Genomic DNA, 19,223 nt, shown 5'->3' with positions numbered 1-19,223 from the left:
GGTTCCAGGGTTTGCTTGTTGAGTGGAAGCGCAAGGGAGTGCAGGACAGGGTAGTAGCTTCCCCGAGAGGCACATGAAGGACAGGGTGGGTTGACGAAGCAGGCAGGGGAGCAGGAGGCCAGGGCAGGGCAGCTTGAGGGACTCCCCGTTCATGGCTGGGAAGCCCAAGGTCAGGGCTATGCTCATTCTGAGCCCCCTGCCTCTCCATGCACCCTCACACATGGGGATGCACAGGTATTCTGTGTCTGTTGCTCAAGCTCATGACTCAGGGGTGCCCCCTGTCCCAAATTACCCCAGGCAGCCTCTGGAACTTGGCTCCCTCTCTCCCTTTCTGCTTACATACAAAATGGACTCAGGATTAAGAGGATTGGACAATGCAAGCATTATCCACTGACTTGAGAACAGACAAGCAATCTTAGCAATCTTCATCTGCGCTTATATTTTCCTCCCATGAATTCTACAAGTCAGAGGCATTTGAGTGGAGTCATTTGGCAACACTTTCCTTAATTCGGAGTTTTGTTAAGATCCTCAACCAGGGATGCCGCATCTTGGCTAACCCATGCTGCGTCCATCTTGGTCTGTCCAGGTACTCTGTGGATACTGGGGGTCCCTTTGCCCTGTTGACTTCTGCAGTGGCTTCTTTGAGGGGCCGGGGCTGGGGTGTCCAAAGGGTGAGGATGCTGCAGCTGCACAAAGTGGAGAGTATGGGACTGACACACCTTGCCTGTCACCCTGCCAAACTGCTGATGAGCTTTTAGGTGACAATGCCATGGTCACCAAAATCCTATCCATCTACAATGCCACTCTTGGGGCCAGTGTGGTGGCATTGTGGACTAAGCCACTGCCAGCGAGGGCTGCATCCCATAGGAATGCTGGTTTGAGTCCTGGCCATTCCATTTCTGAGCTAGTTCCAGGCTGATGCACCTGGGAAAGCAGTGGATGGCCAACGCCACCCATGTGGGAGACCTGGATGGAGTCCCTGGCTTCTGGCCTCAGCTTGGATGTTGTGGTCATTTGCAGAGTGAACCAGAGATTGGAAGATCTCTCTCCCTTCTCTCCCTCATCTTCTCTGACTCTGCCTTTCAAACCAACAAACTACAAACATTTTGGAAAAAATAAGATGTTACTCTTTCCATAAGCAGGATGAAGACAAGCCAGGGTCCTATCCCCACCTTCTGTAGGAAATCAGAACCCCACGTCAGTCACGTGGCCAATGTGCTGGGGAGACAGAATCAACCATTCAGCCCTGAGCCCAGGACTGGTTCCTTGTTTCACACAAGTGCAGCCTGCTGGGCAGGCTGTGGGTCCAGGAGGAGGAGAGCATTGAGCAGCCCAGTAGGACAGGTAGAGGTCGAGGTAGAGGAGATGGCCCTTGTGTGAATAAGTGTCTCAAGATAGCAAGGATAGAATTGTCCATGACTGATAAGCAAGTGGCTGTCTTATCTCTACTGGTTTTTTTTTTTTTTTTGGATTGGTGGCAGCCACCTGATTAGAAGTGCAAGGGAAAGGTCATGTAGGATTGGGAAGAATGATTTGTCAGAGTGAAGTGTGAGCTGTGGGATGTCAGGCGAGACCACGATCTGCTACTCACAGATTTTGAGCCAAGAGAGATTGTGCCTGGGGCATTGGTGTGAATGCGGACTTGTGTTTGAATGTGGCTAGAATGCTGTGGGAGCTTGTTGCCTATTGGCCTGTAATTGGCTCAGCCAGGGGAGTGCAGGCAGCTTAGGGCAGAGGCTTGTCAACAGAAGTCTGCACAAACACACAGACCCATGGCTGTGCTGTCAACAGCTCAAGTCACAAATCCCAGAGCACAGCAGCTAGGGCCATGCTTGCAACGGCAGCATTAGATAGGAGCATGAACTCTAGTTCTGGCTGCTCTGCTTCCCATCCTGCTCCTTGCTCATGTGTCTAGGAAGGCAGCAGAGCTTTCTCATGCTCTGGCCCATGTATGTGGACCTCTGAAATAAACACACATGGGGGAGACATGGATGGCATTCCTGCCACCTGGCTTTCGCTTGGATCAGCCCTGGATGTTGTGGTCATCTGAGAAGTAAACTAGCAAATGGAAGACCCCTTTCCCTTTGTCACTCTGCATTTCAAATAAATATATATCAACAAAAATGTCATAAATCATAGTGAGGCCCTAGGAAATAGCAAAGGACACCACATGTAGGATCTCCCAGAAGGAACAGAGAGCTATGATTCCATTGGGAGTTTGGCCAAACGCAAATGTATTCGAGGCAGTTTTTGAATCTTAGAAAGGGAGCTTGAACTTTAAGCTCAAGGGCTTCAATTCCAGCTTGTCATAGTCTAACTACATTTCAAAGAGATATGAATTTCATACACCACCACACTGACTGATTTTTACAGCATATGGGGTTTCCACAACAGGTAATGATGAAACAAGCAGTGAGACACCAACAACTTCGACCACAGAAGTTTTCACCTACTCACCGCCTTCACACTCGGCCACCACTGCAGGTGCTACAGCTTCTTCAGGATCACAGGGAACTACTGCCACAATCCTGACATTGGCTAGCAGTGTGGAGACAAGCACAGAATCACAATCCACTGCCACCAACACGTTAAACACTGCAAACAAAACCCTTTTCACAGGAACCTACACTTCCAAGAGAATTGAGAGCATGACAACATTAGGAAGTAATAGCCAGTCATATTCTACAACTGCACATACAACAGAGACAACAATATTGAAAAAATCAGAGCACTCCTCAACAAATGTGAACTCAAAAACAATGGAAAGTGCAACTACATTCAGCGAATCAGCAACAACGACAGAACAAGAAAATAACCCAGAATCCATAACAACAATTGAGAAAACTGAGAATATCCAGGACAGAGATGACACACCAGGGTTGAGCCCTGTGCCCAGCAGCTCAGGCTCGACAGCCACAACTGATGTCACTGAGAGCTCCGAGACCACAGTCACCACATCAGAGTCGACCACTGTGACCAGCAGCTCAAGCTCCACAGCCACGACTGAGACTACGGAGAGCTCCAGACCACAGCCACCAATACAGAGTCGACCCCTGTGCCAGCAGCCCAAGCTCCACAGCCACGACTGAGACTACGGAGAGCTCCGAGACCACAGCCATCACATCTGAGTCGACCCCTGTGCCACAGCAGCTCAAGCTCCACAGCCACCACTGAGACTACGGAGAGCTCCCTGCACCACAGCCATCACATCTGAGTCGCAGACTGTGCCCAGCAGCCCAAGCTCCACAGCCACGACTGAGACTACGGAGAGCTCCGAGACCACAGCCATCACATCTGAGTCGACCCCTGTGCCCAGCAGCCAAGCTCCACAGCCTCAACTGAGAGACTACGGAGAGCTCCCAGACCACAGCCATCACATCTGAGTCGACCCCTGTGCCCAGCAGCCCAAGCTCCACAGCCACGACTGAGACTACGGAGAGCTCCCAGACCACAGCCATCACATCTGAGTCGACCCCTGTGACCAGCAGCCAAGCTCCACAGCCACGACTGAGACTACGGAGAGCTCCCAGACCACAGCCATCACATCTGAGTCGACCCCTGTGCCAGCAGTCCAAGCTCCACAGCCACGACTGAGACTACGGAGAGCTCCCTAGACCACAGCCATCACATCTGAGTCGACCCCTGTGACCAGCAGCCCAAGCTCCACAGCCACGACTGAGACTACGGAGAGCTCCGAGACCACAGCCATCACATCTGAGTCGACCCCTGTGACCAGCAGCCCAAGCTCCACAGCCACGACTGAGACTACGGAGAGCTCCAGACCACAGCCATCACATCTGAGTCGACCCTGTGCCAGCAGCCAAGCTCCACAGCCACGACTGAGACTCGGAGAGCTCCAGACCACAGCCATCACATCTGAGTCGACCCCTGTGACCAGCAGCCCAAGCTCCACAGCCACGACTGAGACTACGGAGAGCTCCCAGACCAGTCACCACATCTGAGTCGACCCCTGTGCCAGCAGCCCAAGCTCCACAGCCACGACTGAGAACTGAGAGCTCCAGACCACAGCCATCACATCTGAGTCGACCCCTGTGCCCAGCAGCCCAAGCTCCACAGCCACGACTGAGACTACGGAGAGCTCCCAGACCACAGCCATCACATCTGAGTCGACCCCTGTGCCCAGCAGCCCAAGCTCCACAGCCACGACTGAGACTACGGAGAGCTCCCAGACCACAGCCATCACATCTGAGTCGACCCCTGTGCCCAGCAGCCCAAGCTCCACAGCCACGACTGAGACTACGGAGAGCTCCCAGACCACAGCCATCACATCTGAGTCGACCCCTGTGCCCAGCAGCCCAAGCTCCACAGCCACGACTGAGACTACGGAGAGCTCCCAGACCACAGCCATCACATCTGAGTCGACCCCTGTGCCCAGCAGCCCAAGCTCCACAGCCACGACTGAGACTACGGAGAGCTCCCAGACCACAGCCATCACATCTGAGTCGACCCCTGTGCCAGCAGCCAAGCTCCACAGCCACACTGAGTACGGAGAGCTCCCAGACCACAGCCATCACATCGAGTCGCCCCTGTGCCCAGCAGCCAAGCTCCACAGCCACGACTGAGACTACGGAGAGCTCCCAGACCACAGCCATCACATCTGAGTCGACCCCTGTGCCCAGCAGCCCAAGCTCCACAGCCACGACTGAGACTACGGAGAGCTCCCAGACCACAGCCATCACATCTGAGTCGACCCCTGTGCCCAGCAGCCCAAGCTCCACAGCCACGACTGAGACTACGGAGAGCTCCCAGACCACAGCCATCACATCTGAGTCGACCCCTGTGCCCAGCAGCCCAAGCTCCACAGCCACGACTGAGACTACGGAGAGCTCCCAGACCACAGCCATCACATCTGAGTCGACCCCTGTGCCCAGCAGCCCAAGCTCCACAGCCACGACTGAGACTACGGAGAGCTCCCAGACCACAGCCATCACATCTGAGTCGACCCCTGTGCCCAGCAGCCCAAGCTCCACAGCCACGACTGAGACTACGGAGAGCTCCCAGACCACAGCCATCACATCTGAGTCGACCCTGTGCCAGCAGCCCAGCTCCACAGCCACGACTGAGACTACGGAGAGCTCCCAGACCACAGCCATCACATCTGAGTCGACCCCTGTGCCCAGCAGCCCAAGCTCCACAGCCACGACTGAGACTACGGAGAGCTCCCAGACCACAGCCATCACATCTGAGTCGACCCCTGTGCCCAGCAGCCCAAGCTCCACAGCCACGACTGAGACTACGGAGAGCTCCCAGACCACAGCCATCACATCTGAGTCGACCCCTGTGCCCAGCAGCCCAAGCTCCACAGCCACGACTGAGACTACGGAGAGCTCCCAGACCACAGCCATCACATCTGAGTCGACCCCTGTGCCCAGCAGCCCAAGCTCCACAGCCACGACTGAGACTACGGAGAGCTCCCAGACCACAGCCATCACATCTGAGTCGACCCCTGTGCCCAGCAGCCCAAGCTCCACAGCCACGACTGAGACTACGGAGAGCTCCCAGACCACAGCCATCACATCTGAGTCGACCCCTGTGCCCAGCAGCCCAAGCTCCACAGCCACGACTGAGACTACGGAGAGCTCCCAGACCACAGCCATCACATCTGAGTCGACCCCTGTGCCCAGCAGCCCAAGCTCCACAGCCACGACTGAGACTACGGAGAGCTCCCAGACCACAGCCATCACATCTGAGTCGACCCCTGTGCCCAGCAGCCCAAGCTCCACAGCCACGACTGAGACTACGGAGAGCTCCCAGACCACAGCCATCACATCTGAGTCGACCCCTGTGCCCAGCAGCCCAAGCTCCACAGCCACGACTGAGACTACGGAGAGCTCCCAGACCACAGCCATCACATCTGAGTCGACCCCTGTGCCCAGCAGCCCAAGCTCCACAGCCACGACTGAGACTACGGAGAGCTCCCAGACCACAGCCATCACATCTGAGTCGACCCCTGTGCCCAGCAGCCCAAGCTCCACAGCCACGACTGAGACTACGGAGAGCTCCCAGACCACAGCCATCACATCTGAGTCGACCCCTGTGCCCAGCAGCCCAAGCTCCACAGCCACGACTGAGACTACGGAGAGCTCCCAGACCACAGCCATCACATCTGAGTCGACCCCTGTGCCCAGCAGCCCAAGCTCCACAGCCACGACTGAGACTACGGAGAGCTCCCAGACCACAGCCATCACATCTGAGTCGACCCCTGTGCCCAGCAGCCCAAGCTCCACAGCCACGACTGAGACTACGGAGAGCTCCCAGACCACAGCCATCACATCTGAGTCGACCCCTGTGCCCAGCAGCCCAAGCTCCACAGCCACGACTGAGACTACGGAGAGCTCCCAGACCACAGCCATCACATCTGAGTCGACCCCTGTGCCCAGCAGCCCAAGCTCCACAGCCACGACTGAGACTACGGAGAGCTCCCAGACCACAGCCATCACATCTGAGTCGACCCCTGTGCCAGCAGCCAAGCTCCACAGCCACACTGAGACTACGGAGAGCTCCCAGACCACGCCATCACATCTGAGTCGACCCCTGTGCCCAGCAGCCAAGCTCCACAGCCACGACTGAGACTACGGAGAGCTCCCAGACCACAGCCATCACATCTGAGTCGACCCCTGTGCCCAGCAGCCCAAGCTCCACAGCCACGACTGAGACTACGGAGAGCTCCCAGACCACAGCCATCACATCTGAGTCGACCCCTGTGCCCAGCAGCCCAAGCTCCACAGCCACGACTGAGACTACGGAGAGCTCCCAGACCACAGCCATCACATCTGAGTCGACCCCTGTGCCCAGCAGCCCAAGCTCCACAGCCACGACTGAGACTACGGAGAGCTCCCAGACCACAGCCATCACATCTGAGTCGACCCCTGTGCCCAGCAGCCCAAGCTCCACAGCCACGACTGAGACTACGGAGAGCTCCCAGACCACAGCCATCACATCTGAGTCGACCCCTGTGCCCAGCAGCCCAAGCTCCACAGCCACGACTGAGACTACGGAGAGCTCCCAGACCACAGCCATCACATCTGAGTCGACCCCTGTGCCCAGCAGCCCAAGCTCCACAGCCACGACTGAGACTACGGAGAGCTCCCAGACCACAGCCATCACATCTGAGTCGACCCCTGTGCCCAGCAGCCCAAGCTCCACAGCCACGACTGAGACTACGGAGAGCTCCCAGACCACAGCCATCACATCTGAGTCGACCCCTGTGCCCAGCAGCCCAAGCTCCACAGCCACGACTGAGACTACGGAGAGCTCCCAGACCACAGCCATCACATCTGAGTCGACCCCTGTGCCCAGCAGCCCAAGCTCCACAGCCACGACTGAGACTACGGAGAGCTCCCAGACCACAGCCATCACATCTGAGTCGACCCCTGTGCCCAGCAGCCCAAGCTCCACAGCCACGACTGAGACTACGGAGAGCTCCCAGACCACAGCCATCACATCTGAGTCGACCCCTGTGCCCAGCAGCCCAAGCTCCACAGCCACGACTGAGACTACGGAGAGCTCCCAGACCACAGCCATCACATCTGAGTCGACCCCTGTGCCCAGCAGCCCAAGCTCCACAGCCACGACTGAGACTACGGAGAGCTCCCAGACCACAGCCATCACATCTGAGTCGACCCCTGTGCCCAGCAGCCCAAGCTCCACAGCCACGACTGAGACTACGGAGAGCTCCCAGACCACAGCCATCACATCTGAGTCGACCCCTGTGCCCAGCAGCCCAAGCTCCACAGCCACGACTGAGACTACGGAGAGCTCCCAGACCACAGCCATCACATCTGAGTCGACCCCTGTGCCCAGCAGCCCAAGCTCCACAGCCACGACTGAGACTACGGAGAGCTCCCAGACCACAGCCATCACATCTGAGTCGACCCCTGTGCCCAGCAGCCCAAGCTCCACAGCCACGACTGAGACTACGGAGAGCTCCCAGACCACAGCCATCACATCTGAGTCGACCCCTGTGCCCAGCAGCCCAAGCTCCACAGCCACGACTGAGACTACGGAGAGCTCCAGACCACAGCCATCACATCTGAGTCGACCCCTGTGCCAGCAGCCCAAGCTCCACAGCCACGACTGAGACTACGGAGAGCTCCCAGACCACAGCCATCACATCTGAGTCGACCCCTGTGCCAGCAGCCCAAGCTCCACAGCCACGACTGAGACTACGGAGAGCTCCCAGACCACAGCCATCACATCTGAGTCGACCCCTGTGCCCAGCAGCCCAAGCTCCACAGCCACGACTGAGACTACGGAGAGCTCCCAGACCACAGCCATCACATCTGAGTCGACCCCTGTGCCCAGCAGCCCAAGCTCCACAGCCACGACTGAGACTACGGAGAGCTCCCAGACCACAGCCATCACATCTGAGTCGACCCCTGTGCCCAGCAGCCCAAGCTCCACAGCCACGACTGAGACTACGGAGAGCTCCCAGACCACAGCCATCACATCTGAGTCGACCCCTGTGCCCAGCAGCCCAAGCTCCACAGCCACGACTGAGACTACGGAGAGCTCCCAGACCACAGCCATCACATCTGAGTCGACCCCTGTGCCCAGCAGCCCAAGCTCCACAGCCACGACTGAGACTACGGAGAGCTCCCAGACCACAGCCATCACATCTGAGTCGACCCCTGTGCCCAGCAGCCCAAGCTCCACAGCCACGACTGAGACTACGGAGAGCTCCCAGACCACAGCCATCACATCTGAGTCGACCCCTGTGCCCAGCAGCCCAAGCTCCACAGCCACGACTGAGACTACGGAGAGCTCCCAGACCACAGCCATCACATCTGAGTCGACCCCTGTGCCCAGCAGCCCAAGCTCCACAGCCACGACTGAGACTACGGAGAGCTCCCAGACCACAGCCATCACATCTGAGTCGACCCACTGTGCCCAGCAGCCCAAGCTCCACAGCCACGACTGAGACTACGGAGAGCTCCCAGACCACAGCCATCACATCTGAGTCGACCCCTGTGCCAGCAGCCCAAGCTCCACAGCCACGCTGAGACTGAGACTCAGACCACAGCATCACATCGAGTCGCCCCTGTGCCAGCAGCCAGCTCCACGCCACGCGAGTCACGAGACTCCAGACCACAGCACACATCTGAGTCGACCCCTGTGCCCAGCAGCCCAAGCTCCACAGCCACGACTGAGACTACGGAGAGCTCCTAGACCACAGCCATCACATCTGAGTCGACCCCTGTGCCCAGCAGCCCAAGCTCCACAGCCACGACTGAGACTACGGAGAGCTCCTAGACCACAGCCATCACATCTGAGTCGACCCCTGTGCCCAGCAGCCCAAGCTCCACAGCCACGACTGAGACTACGGAGAGCTCCCAGACCACAGCCATCACATCTGAGTCGACCCCTGTGCCCAGCAGCCCAAGCTCCACAGCCACGACTGAGACTACGGAGAGCTCCCTGACCACAGCCATCACATCTGAGTCGACCCCTGTGCCCAGCAGCCCAAGCTCCACAGCCACGACTGAGACTACGGAGAGCTCCCAGACCACAGCCATCACATCTGAGTCGACCCCTGTGCCCAGCAGCCCAAGCTCCACAGCCACGACTGAGACTACGGAGAGCTCCTGAGACCACAGCCATCACATCTGAGTCGACCCCTGTGCCCAGCAGCCCAAGCTCCACAGCCACGACTGAGACTACGGAGAGCTCCCAGACCACAGCCATCACATCTGAGTCGACCCCTGTGCCCAGCAGCCCAAGCTCCACAGCCACGACTGAGACTACGGAGAGCTCCCAGACCACAGCCATCACATCTGAGTCGACCCCTGTGCCCAGCAGCCCAAGCTCCACAGCCACGACTGAGACTACGGAGAGCTCCCAGACCACAGCCATCACATCTGAGTCGACCCCTGTGCCCAGCAGCCCAAGCTCCACAGCCACGACTGAGACTACGGAGAGCTCCCAGACCACAGCCATCACATCTGAGTCGACCCCTGTGCCCAGCAGCCCAAGCTCCACAGCCACGACTGAGACTACGGAGAGCTCCCAGACCACAGCCATCACATCTGAGTCGACCCCTGTGCCCAGCAGCCCAAGCTCCACAGCCACGACTGAGACTACGGAGAGCTCCCAGACCACAGCCATCACATCTGAGTCGACCCCTGTGCCCAGCAGCCCAAGCTCCACAGCCACGACTGAGACTACGGAGAGCTCCCAGACCACAGCCATCACATCTGAGTCGACCCCTGTGCCCAGCAGCCCAAGCTCCACAGCCACGACTGAGACTACGGAGAGCTCCTGACCACAGCCATCACATCAGAGTCGCCCCTGTGCCCAGCAGCCCAAGCTCCACAGCCACGACTGAGACTACGGAGAGCTCCCAGACCACAGCCATCACATCTGAGTCGACCCCTGTGCCCAGCAGCCCAAGCTCCACAGCCACGACTGAGACTACGGAGAGCTCCCAGACCACAGCCATCACATCTGAGTCGACCCCTGTGCCCAGCAGCCCAAGCTCCACAGCCACGACTGAGACTACGGAGAGCACCCAGACCACAGCCATCACATCTGAGTCGACCCCTGTGCCAGCAGCCCAAGCTCCACAGCCACGACTGAGACTACGGAGAGCTCCCAGACCACAGCCATCACATCTGAGTCGACCCCTGTGCCCAGCAGCCCAAGCTCCACAGCCACGACTGAGACTACGGAGAGCTCCCAGACCACAGCCATCACATCTGAGTCGACCCCTGTGCCCAGCAGCCCAAGCTCTACAGCGACGACTGCGTCTAGTGAGACAAAGTTCTCACACACCTCTCACACTACTGCCCTGGAAGGTTCTAGTACCTTCCCCAGTAGTGCTGGTTCTGTTATTACCTCATCACCTAGTGACAACTCTCAAACCACACTTTTGTCAGATTTGACAACCTTCCAGAATAGCCCAGAATCCACAACTGCAGCGCAGTCCAGTTTCAGTTCCCTGACCACTGTGGTCCCAACAGAGACTACAACGTTCCAGAGTACTTCAGCTTCTGCCCTCCCAACAGTGACGTCCACCAGCTCCCCAAGCTCAGCGATCACAGAAGGATCCAGCAGCAGCTTCCCAGGCAGCCCAGGCTCAGCACCTACCATACTGCCCAGTTCCAGCTTCCCAACCACAGTTGTGACTGAGTCCACTACCTTTCCAAGTAGCTCTGGATCAATATCCACGCGATGGCCTGGTCACAGTTCTCCAACCATAGTTGTCTCCACAGATTCCACCACTTTCCAAAGCAGCATGGGGACATTGCCCACTGGCACCTCCCAAACCACAGTTCTAGGAGGGTCTTCAAGCTTCCCCAGTAGTCCAGGATTCAGAACCACGACCCTGCCCTGGGACAGCACCCTGACCACAGAGAACAACGGACAGTCTACCACCTTCCAGAGCACTTCCACTTGCCTCTTCCCGACAGTGACATCCATGGGCTCCCCAAGCACAATGCCCACAGAAGGTTCTACAGTCTCTGTCAGTAGCAGCACAGGCTCAGCCATGTCAACTGTGACACCAGTCAACCCTGAGGACACAGCCCTCACTGTGACATCGCCCACCTCGTCCAGCAGCTCTGTGCCCAGCATGGAGCCGACAGAAACCTCCCTGACCACTTCATCCACTGAGGCATCCACGGTCATTTCCAGTGGTCCAGTGTCATCCCAGTCCACACTGGCACCTGACACCACTCACACCACAGTCCTCAGTGAGGCTTCTTCATCCCTCCCAGGTAGCACAACTTCACACGTCCCAGGCTACACTGTCACCTCCCACACCACGGTGCTTTCTGAATCATCCACAACTGTCCCGAGGACCTCTGGATCGGCACACACAACCTTGCCTGATAGCAGCTCCCAAACCACTGCCCTCGGAGCAGAGTCTACCATGTTCTCCAGCAGCTCAACTCCGTCCTTCCCCACGGTCACTGTGCAGACCTCCATCTTCTCCTCCACGCCTGGGGCTGCCCTCAGCACCATGATCTCCAGCAGCCCCACCTCAGCAGCTTCCTCCCTTGCTCCCTCATCCACGAAAACCTCAGCCAGCTTCCCTCCTGCTTTGTCCTCCTCCCCCAGCTCCACCCCTTCCTCACCCCCTTTGTCCAATGCCTCCTCCCTCAGTCCCTCGTTCTCCAGCAGCTACTCCACAGTGACAACCACGCTGTCCACGTCGAGCACCCCAGGTATGCTCTGCCCCTCGTTGGTTTCTTGGTGCCCCTGTCCCAGCCTTGCTCCTGCTTATCCTCTTCATTGCTGAGTCCCTTGTCACCACATCTCCACTCCTACTTGTGCCTGCCCTGCCGCCTGCCGCCCACGAGGGCTCATGCCTTCTGGTGATGTGTAGGACCCGGGGGTTCTCTGCCCTTCCTCCTGTTTTGTTCTTTTCTTCCTCTCTGTTTTCTCCTCCTCCTTTTCCCACCAGTTCTTGGGTGTGAGGGAGTGGTAGGTGGAGGGTCCTATACTTCAAAAATCTCATTTTTAAAAAATTTGCTTTTATTTGAAAGGCAGAGCTAGAGAAAGAGGGCAGGGAGAGAGAGAGAGAGAATCATGTATTGGTTCATTCCCCAAGTGGCCACAGTGGCCAATCCAAAGCCAAGAGCTTCCTCTAGGTCTCCCACGTGGGTACAGGGTCCCGAGGACTTGGGCCATCTTCCACTGATTTTCTAGGTCATAAATAGGGAGCTGGATAGGAAGTGGAGCAGTTGGAACTAGAACTGGCACCCATACGGGATGCTGACTCTGCAGGTGAAATCTTTGACTACTATGTCACCATGCAGCTACCCCAAAAGTTGATTTTTAAAGAGAGTGAAAGGGCAAGAGAGAGAAAGAACCCCCATCTGCTGTCTCACTGCTCAGCAGCCTGCAGAAACAGGCTGAAGCTGGGGAGCTGGGATCCGTCCAGGTGTCTCTGGTGTGTGGCAGAAACTCATGAACCTGAGCTGTCAGCTGCCTGCTCCTGGGGCCTGCGTTCAGCAGGAAGCTGGCAGACGGATGAGAGCAGGAGCTTGATGAGGCACTCCCGTGGGGGACATACCCTCCCCACTGGCTTCTTTCTTTCTCTCTCTCTTTTTAAGATTTTAAATTTTTTTATTGGAAAGATTTACAGAGAGAAGCAGAGACAGAAAGATCTTTCATCTGTTGGTTCATTCTCCAAGTGGCCACAACAACTGGAGCTGAGTTGATCCAAAGCCAGGAGCCAGGAGCTTCCTCCTGATCTCCCATAAAGGTGCAGGGTACCAAGGCTTCAGGCCATCTTCTACTGCTTTCTCAGGCCACAAGCAGGAAGCTGGATGGGAAGTGGAGCAGCCAGGATATGAACAGGTGCCCATATGAGATCCCCAGCATGTGCAAGGCTAGGACTTTAGCCAATAGGCTACTGCGCCAGGTCCCCCACTGGCTTCTTAATAACTAGGCTGAATGTCCACCCAACCCCTTTGGATACAGTGTGTGGTCCAGGAGCTAGTATCAGTTTCATCCCTTGGGCTTTCTGTGTTAACCTGTGTGACTTCTGTCGCCCTGCAGGCCAATGCCAGAGCTGGGAGATGTGGGACGGCCACGAATGTGTTTGCGCCCCGGGCTTCTTCGGGGAGGAGTGCCAGTCCTTCAGCTACTCCTTCCCCTTGGGTAACCACCTCCTCAGAGTCCCTACCCCACCCTTCTGCCACCTGCAGGGCCTTCCCCCTGCCCGCCTGCCCCCATCTCTATCCTAAGCCTTTGGGGAGCCCTCCTTTTCGTTCTCAGCCCTGGTCACATTGAGGGTGCCCGAGGCCTTCCAACCCACGTGACTCACAGAAGGAGAGCTCTGCCCTCCCGGGGACCTTGCTGGGAGGTGGGTGTCTCATGCCTTGTGCGGCCCCCTTCTCACAGAGGTCCCCGATGTCCTCAATGCCACTGTGACCGTGATCGTGAAAGTGACTCACAGGACCTTCACCACAGACTTGAGTAACACCTCCTCCCAGGCGTACAAAGATTTCACCAAACTCTTTGAAGAAGAGGTAAGGCTAGGAATGCCCAGTTGTGGCTCCCCGAGTCCCGAGAAGGGCTGTTCACCCCAATGCCTGCTGTGCCCTGGCAGAGGGGAGTTCCCGGGCCTTCCCTTGTTCCCTCTGGATTCCACCAGGGACTCCTGGAACCTGGCACTGGCCTGCAGGGGCTGGCTGCCTCTGTACTCCCAGCCCTGTGCAAGCTCACCCCTGCCTCCCTCCTTGCAGATGAACAAAGTGTACAACTTCACTGGCTACAATGGAGTGATCGTGCGCAGCCTCTCGTGAGTACCAGGGGGCGGGTGAACCGACCACACCGCCTCCTGTTGTGGACCGGGAGGGTGTTGGCACTGGCTAAGCTGGGGCAGCCCTGACACCCGCCCTTCTTGTCGATTGTTTATTCATTCCTTCACCATGTGCTCCTTTATCCGTCATCACCTTTTTATTCTCCATTGCTTAGTCACATTTTTCTTCATTGTCATGGTTCTTCCATTACTACCTCATTTGCTCCTTTCTTCCTTCCTCGCCTGTTCATCAAATCATTCACTGGTACTTCATTCGTTCTTGTGCTATTTACTGTCCATTCCTCCACTATTTCCGCTTCCACCTGGCTTGGGATGTTGGAGGCTCTAGACAGCACTGCTTAGCATGTGAGGCCTGGCAGGGAAGCCAGTAGCAAAGAGGAACCCTGGGTGACTGCACTCGGATGACTCTTTCCCACCCTCAGCAGGTGCCTGAAGTACAGCCCCAGTCATGTGCTGGGTTTATGCTTAGGCTCTGATGGAACCACCACGCTGTTTCCCTCCATGGCTGCACCGGTTCACCTTTGCGCCCGCAAGGCACAAAGGGCCCGATATCCCCCCCCACCCCATTCTTGGCCATGGATTTCTATCTGAAAAATTCATGTGTTTATTTGAAAGTCAAAGTTGAGAGAGATCTTCCATACATTGGCTCACTTCCCCCATGGCTACAATGCCAGGGCTGGGCCATGCAGAAGCCAGGACCTTCTTCTTGGTCTCCCACGAGGGAGCAGGGGCCCAAGTACCTGGGCCATCCTTTGCTACTTTCCTAGCAGCATTATCAGGGAGCTGGATCAGAAGCCAAGCAGCCAAGATGCCAAGTGGCGCTCATGTAGGATGCCCGGATAGCAGGTAGCAGCTTATCCCACTGTGCCACGCTGCCAGGCCGCATGAACTTCTATTGATAGAGATGAGTTTCATCCCCACACCGGTTTTGTGTGGTTTGCCCCGTCTCTCCAGGTTGCCAGCGGCTCCTGGGAAGAGCCCCCTTTCTTTCCCACTTCTGGGTCTTGTGAGCTGCTTTGTCTGGGGCCCCTCCTGCGGGGTGGGCAGGCGGCTGACTGCAGGCAGGGTGGGGGGAGTAACCCAGGAATCAACTCCCTCTTTCAGCAAAGGCAGCATCGTGGTGCAGCATGATGTGCTCTTGGAAATAGACTACACCCCTGACTACCAGCAGCAGTTTGATAACCTTGAGAAGATCGTGAGGGACAGGATCATGAACGAGACACGTACTACCCACGATAATGACACCACTTGCGAAGGTGGGGTCTCCTGCAAGGCTGTGCTTGGGACACTTCCTCCCCACTGTCTCCTGACAACCCTGTGCCCAGTTGCTTTTTTTCCAAGTCCTGGACCCTGACACCAGGCCCAGGTGCCTCCCTCCCTCGGCCCCAATCCTATGCGACTCCCTGTGACCTCTCTCTCTCTCTCTCTCTCTCTCTCTCTCTTGCTGAGCTCATCACCCCCATCCCTGCCATGTCCCCTTGTAGAGCTGGGGAGTGGCCAGCATGGAGGGGTGTAGGGGGAGAGCTTCTGGCCTCTGCCTCCTCCCCCAACCCTGGAGAGCAGAGAGAAGCACTGCTATTTTGTTCTTGTCTCTCACCTGTCCGGGGCAGAATCTATCCTGTGCTACGACGAGAACGCCACCATAGTGAACGGGGTCACATTGGACTTTGACTTCCAGGGTGAGTGCAGCTGTGTGGGGCTTCCCGGAGGAAAGAGGCGGTGGTGGGTGGTGCTGGTAAATATGTATGAGGTTGCAGGGGAGGAGAGGGTTTGCTGTTAGGAGGCTGACCAGTGCTGCCCCCGACCCTCCTGCAGAGCAATGCACCAAGAAGGCTGCCAAGGACTTCTCCCAGTACTACTACGTGGACAAGGTGGATGGGAAGCTGGCCTGTGTGACCAGGTGCACTCCAGGCACCAAGTCGCAACTCAACTGCAATGAAGGCCAGTGCCGGCTGCAGCGCAGTGGCCCCCGCTGTGTGTGAGTGCCCAGCCCTGCTGGGGGGAGGCCCTCCTCTGCTCTCCCCATCTCCCACGGTGGCCATGCTGGGGTGGGGGGTAAAGTGGGCGTGGGCAGAACAGGGAGGTTTGCCTGCTCCCTCCTCTCTTCTGTATGTGGGGTTCCTACGCTACCCCCCTCCATACCCCTCACTCCCATGGGAGTTGGGGGGCAGGTACAGATCATAATCTATGGACACCCAGGGCCAGGGCTGTAAAAGCTATCTCTTAAGCAAGTTCAAGTTAACAGCATGCGCGTCTCTCTGTCTGCTTGTCCCTATCTGCCCTGCCTCTATTGCTCTCTCCGCTTCTCCTAGAGTCCCTTATGCCATCTCAGCTACTGAGTTGCTGTCACTTCTAACCATAACCTGGACACCAAGTTCATGAGGCCATAAATTAAGGTGTGACCTGTAATAGGTGATAACAAGTCCACCACAGTCCCAGGGGGTGGCAAAATGACATCACGAAGCTGGGATGAGGCATCAGTGTTCCTCCTGTCCCTGTGAGCCCCCGGGGCGGGGGTAGGGAGAGGCTATCCCCTCCCTCTGCTCCCCACCCCCTGCCCAGTCCTGGACTCCCCTATCCTCTGCCTGCTCCACAGGCTCCCAGCTGTCTAGCTGGCTGTGAGAGTGCCCTGCTTTGCGTGTTGGCCTTGGCTTTGGGGAGACGATGTACTTGCCTGTGGGCTGGAGCCAGAACCTGTGTGTGTGCCCCCAGGTGCTCCAACACAGACACTCACTGGTACTGGGGGGACACCTGCGAACACAGCACCAACAAGACGCTCGTGTACGGGATAGTGGGGGCTGTGCTGGCCGTGCTGGCAGTCCTCGTGGTCGTCCTCGTGTTCCTCCTCGGCCGATCGCAGAGGAAGTTGCATAGGTGAGCCGGTGGGGTCAGGTGGCCGCTGTCTGGTTGTCCCCAAGGCACAGCTTCTGTCAGCTGGGCAGGTACCTGTCACCTGAGGCCACAGAGGGTGCCCAGCCCCTCCTGGCCCCAGGCATAGCCATCTGATGGGACTGGGTCCACCTGTTAGGGAAGTCGATAAGGAGAGGAAACTTATCAATTGAAATGGAACTAAGTACAGAAGTCACCTGTTCCTGGGTGATCCTAATGAGCCTGGTTGGACCATAGAGTCTCACAAAATATACCTGCCCCTGGGCTGGCCTTGGGAGGGAGTTACCCTGAGTCAGGTGCAATGCCCCATGCCCAAGGAAGGCAAGGAGGCCCTGGTGACCTTGCTCTTCCATCTTTGTCACCAACTTGGAACTGTGGCTGGGACAGTCCCCTTGCCCCTGTCCCCAGTGGGGGGAAGCTGGAGGCCAGGATATGCTGAACTCCCTCCTGTGCCTCGGGCTGCTCATGGCATTTCTGTTGCCAGGCAAAATAAGTATGACGTGTCGCAAGAGTGGCAGAAAGAGAGCATCCCTGGCAGTTTCCAGAACACAGGCGTCTGGGAAGGTACCAGGGGCAGGTTCAGGGTGGCAGTGGGAAGAGGTGGGGAACTGCAGGCCAGTCCTGCAGTTGCGACAGCCTGGTCTGCTCACTGCTACTGCTGCTGCTGCCTGGAAGTCCCTGCACTTGCTCTGTGTGCCCTCAGCCTCAAGTCCAGGGAGGGTATGGGTAGTGGGTGATGAGGTGGTGAAGTTGAACTGGGGTCTGGAAGGTGACAGCGAGGGTGGCTCCCTAGACAGGGGTGGCAGTGCCGACCAGATGAGAGGGGGCAGAAGGAAGGCTGCTTTGCCTGCTGTGGTTACCGTTGCTATGAGGTGGCTGTATCCTGCCGTTGGCCTCACCCGGCCTCGTCACTCCTGGCCAGGGCCTGCCAGTGCCCGTGGCTGTGACGTTTAACCTACAGCTTGTTGTGAGGGCCTCGACCCTGGGTCACACTGCACCTGCCCAGATTCCAAGGATGAGCCATGAGCTGGGCGGGCTGCTCAGGGTGGAGACTGGACTGGGTCTTCAGACCAACTCTCTTCCTGGGATCTCCGTGCTACCCCTGCCTCCGTGCCCACGCTCAGACCCCCTCCCCCAACAGGCAAGAATCTGCAGGGGGACAGATACGGACGTGAGAATGTCTACAGTAACTTCCGGCCCTCCCTGGACAACGTGAGCCCCAACACACAGGTGACAACCAGGAGCACCCCAGCCTTGAAACCCCACCTACACTTTACCCCATCCCTGGGACCTCACCCCTAGGACCACATTGCACCCCCTGGGTCCCTACCTCTGGGCCCCCAGCTCACTCTGGTGGATTCTCCCTATCCCTGGATCCCCAGCCCACTGCTGGGGGGGGGGTGCCACAGGCTACCCTCATCCTCACCTCTCCCTTCTCCCCCCCTACAGTTCCACATCCAGCGACCAGAGGTGGTGAAAACGGTGCCCTGAGAGGGACAAGGGTTCCCACCCTTCACAGGACTCTGGATTAGACTATCACAGACAGAAGTGGCCAAGGGCGGCACGAGGCCAGTCAGGATCCTGTGGGAGCTGCTGGGAGCTGCTGGGAGCTGTGAGTCCCAAGCCCTCAGCACCCCCACCGCCCCTGTTGGGAGCCTCTGGGCCTGTAGACAGCTCGGCAGCCCTGTCCATGCAGGGTGACTCCCCACCCTGGAATTTCCCCATCAATAAAAGCAATTTTTCAAGTGCAGAGTGTGATGCAAGCGTTTTCCATTTTTGGGCAAGGGGCAGGGCCAAAGCCGGCAGGGGTGGAAGGCTGCAGAGGGCCTTCCCACACTGTGAGTCTTGTCTTTCTGGGCCCAGAAAGGAGTCCCCTGCCTGCTCCAGCTGAGGCAGTGCCAGCCCTCCCGCCATCTACCGCTCTGCTTGAAGGGTCTGGCCTTCAAGCAGAAGGGTGGGAGGGGCAAGCTGTTCCCTCTGACCTTTGCAGGTGTGGGGATGGGGTGGGGGCTAAGGTCACTTCAGATGCCATGGGGGGCTGGGG

At 57.6% G+C, this 19,223-nt stretch overlaps 1 protein-coding gene across 1 annotated transcript in view; it reads left to right on the top strand.

The window, feature by feature from the left end:
• Window positions 1-18,670, top strand: part of LOC121151847 (mucin-12-like) — a 38,697-nt gene extending 20,027 nt beyond the window's left edge. The window contains exons 15-32 of the mRNA XM_040973700.1: window positions 4,729-4,782; window positions 5,707-5,760; window positions 7,298-7,672; window positions 7,961-8,008; window positions 8,381-8,695; window positions 10,112-10,162; window positions 10,667-10,723; window positions 11,939-12,185; window positions 13,525-13,626; window positions 13,870-13,997; window positions 14,214-14,269; window positions 15,395-15,546; window positions 15,901-15,969; window positions 16,106-16,268; window positions 17,003-17,164; window positions 17,664-17,743; window positions 18,321-18,409; window positions 18,629-18,670. Of these exons, the coding sequence (XP_040829634.1) occupies window positions 4,729-4,782; window positions 5,707-5,760; window positions 7,298-7,672; window positions 7,961-8,008; window positions 8,381-8,695; window positions 10,112-10,162; window positions 10,667-10,723; window positions 11,939-12,185; window positions 13,525-13,626; window positions 13,870-13,997; window positions 14,214-14,269; window positions 15,395-15,546; window positions 15,901-15,969; window positions 16,106-16,268; window positions 17,003-17,164; window positions 17,664-17,743; window positions 18,321-18,409; window positions 18,629-18,670 (2,244 nt within the window). The remainder of the gene's footprint in view (window positions 1-4,728; window positions 4,783-5,706; window positions 5,761-7,297; window positions 7,673-7,960; window positions 8,009-8,380; window positions 8,696-10,111; window positions 10,163-10,666; window positions 10,724-11,938; window positions 12,186-13,524; window positions 13,627-13,869; window positions 13,998-14,213; window positions 14,270-15,394; window positions 15,547-15,900; window positions 15,970-16,105; window positions 16,269-17,002; window positions 17,165-17,663; window positions 17,744-18,320; window positions 18,410-18,628) is intronic.
• The last annotated feature ends 553 nt before the right edge of the window (window positions 18,671-19,223 follow it).

The sequence above is a fragment of the Ochotona curzoniae genome, unplaced genomic scaffold (assembly GCF_017591425.1).
Source record: "Ochotona curzoniae isolate NIBS_2020 unplaced genomic scaffold, NIBS_Ocur_1.0 contig_2321, whole genome shotgun sequence".
NCBI classification, from domain to species: Eukaryota; Metazoa; Chordata; class Mammalia; order Lagomorpha; family Ochotonidae; genus Ochotona; species Ochotona curzoniae.
This window is presented reverse-complemented; position numbering and strand designations above follow the sequence as displayed.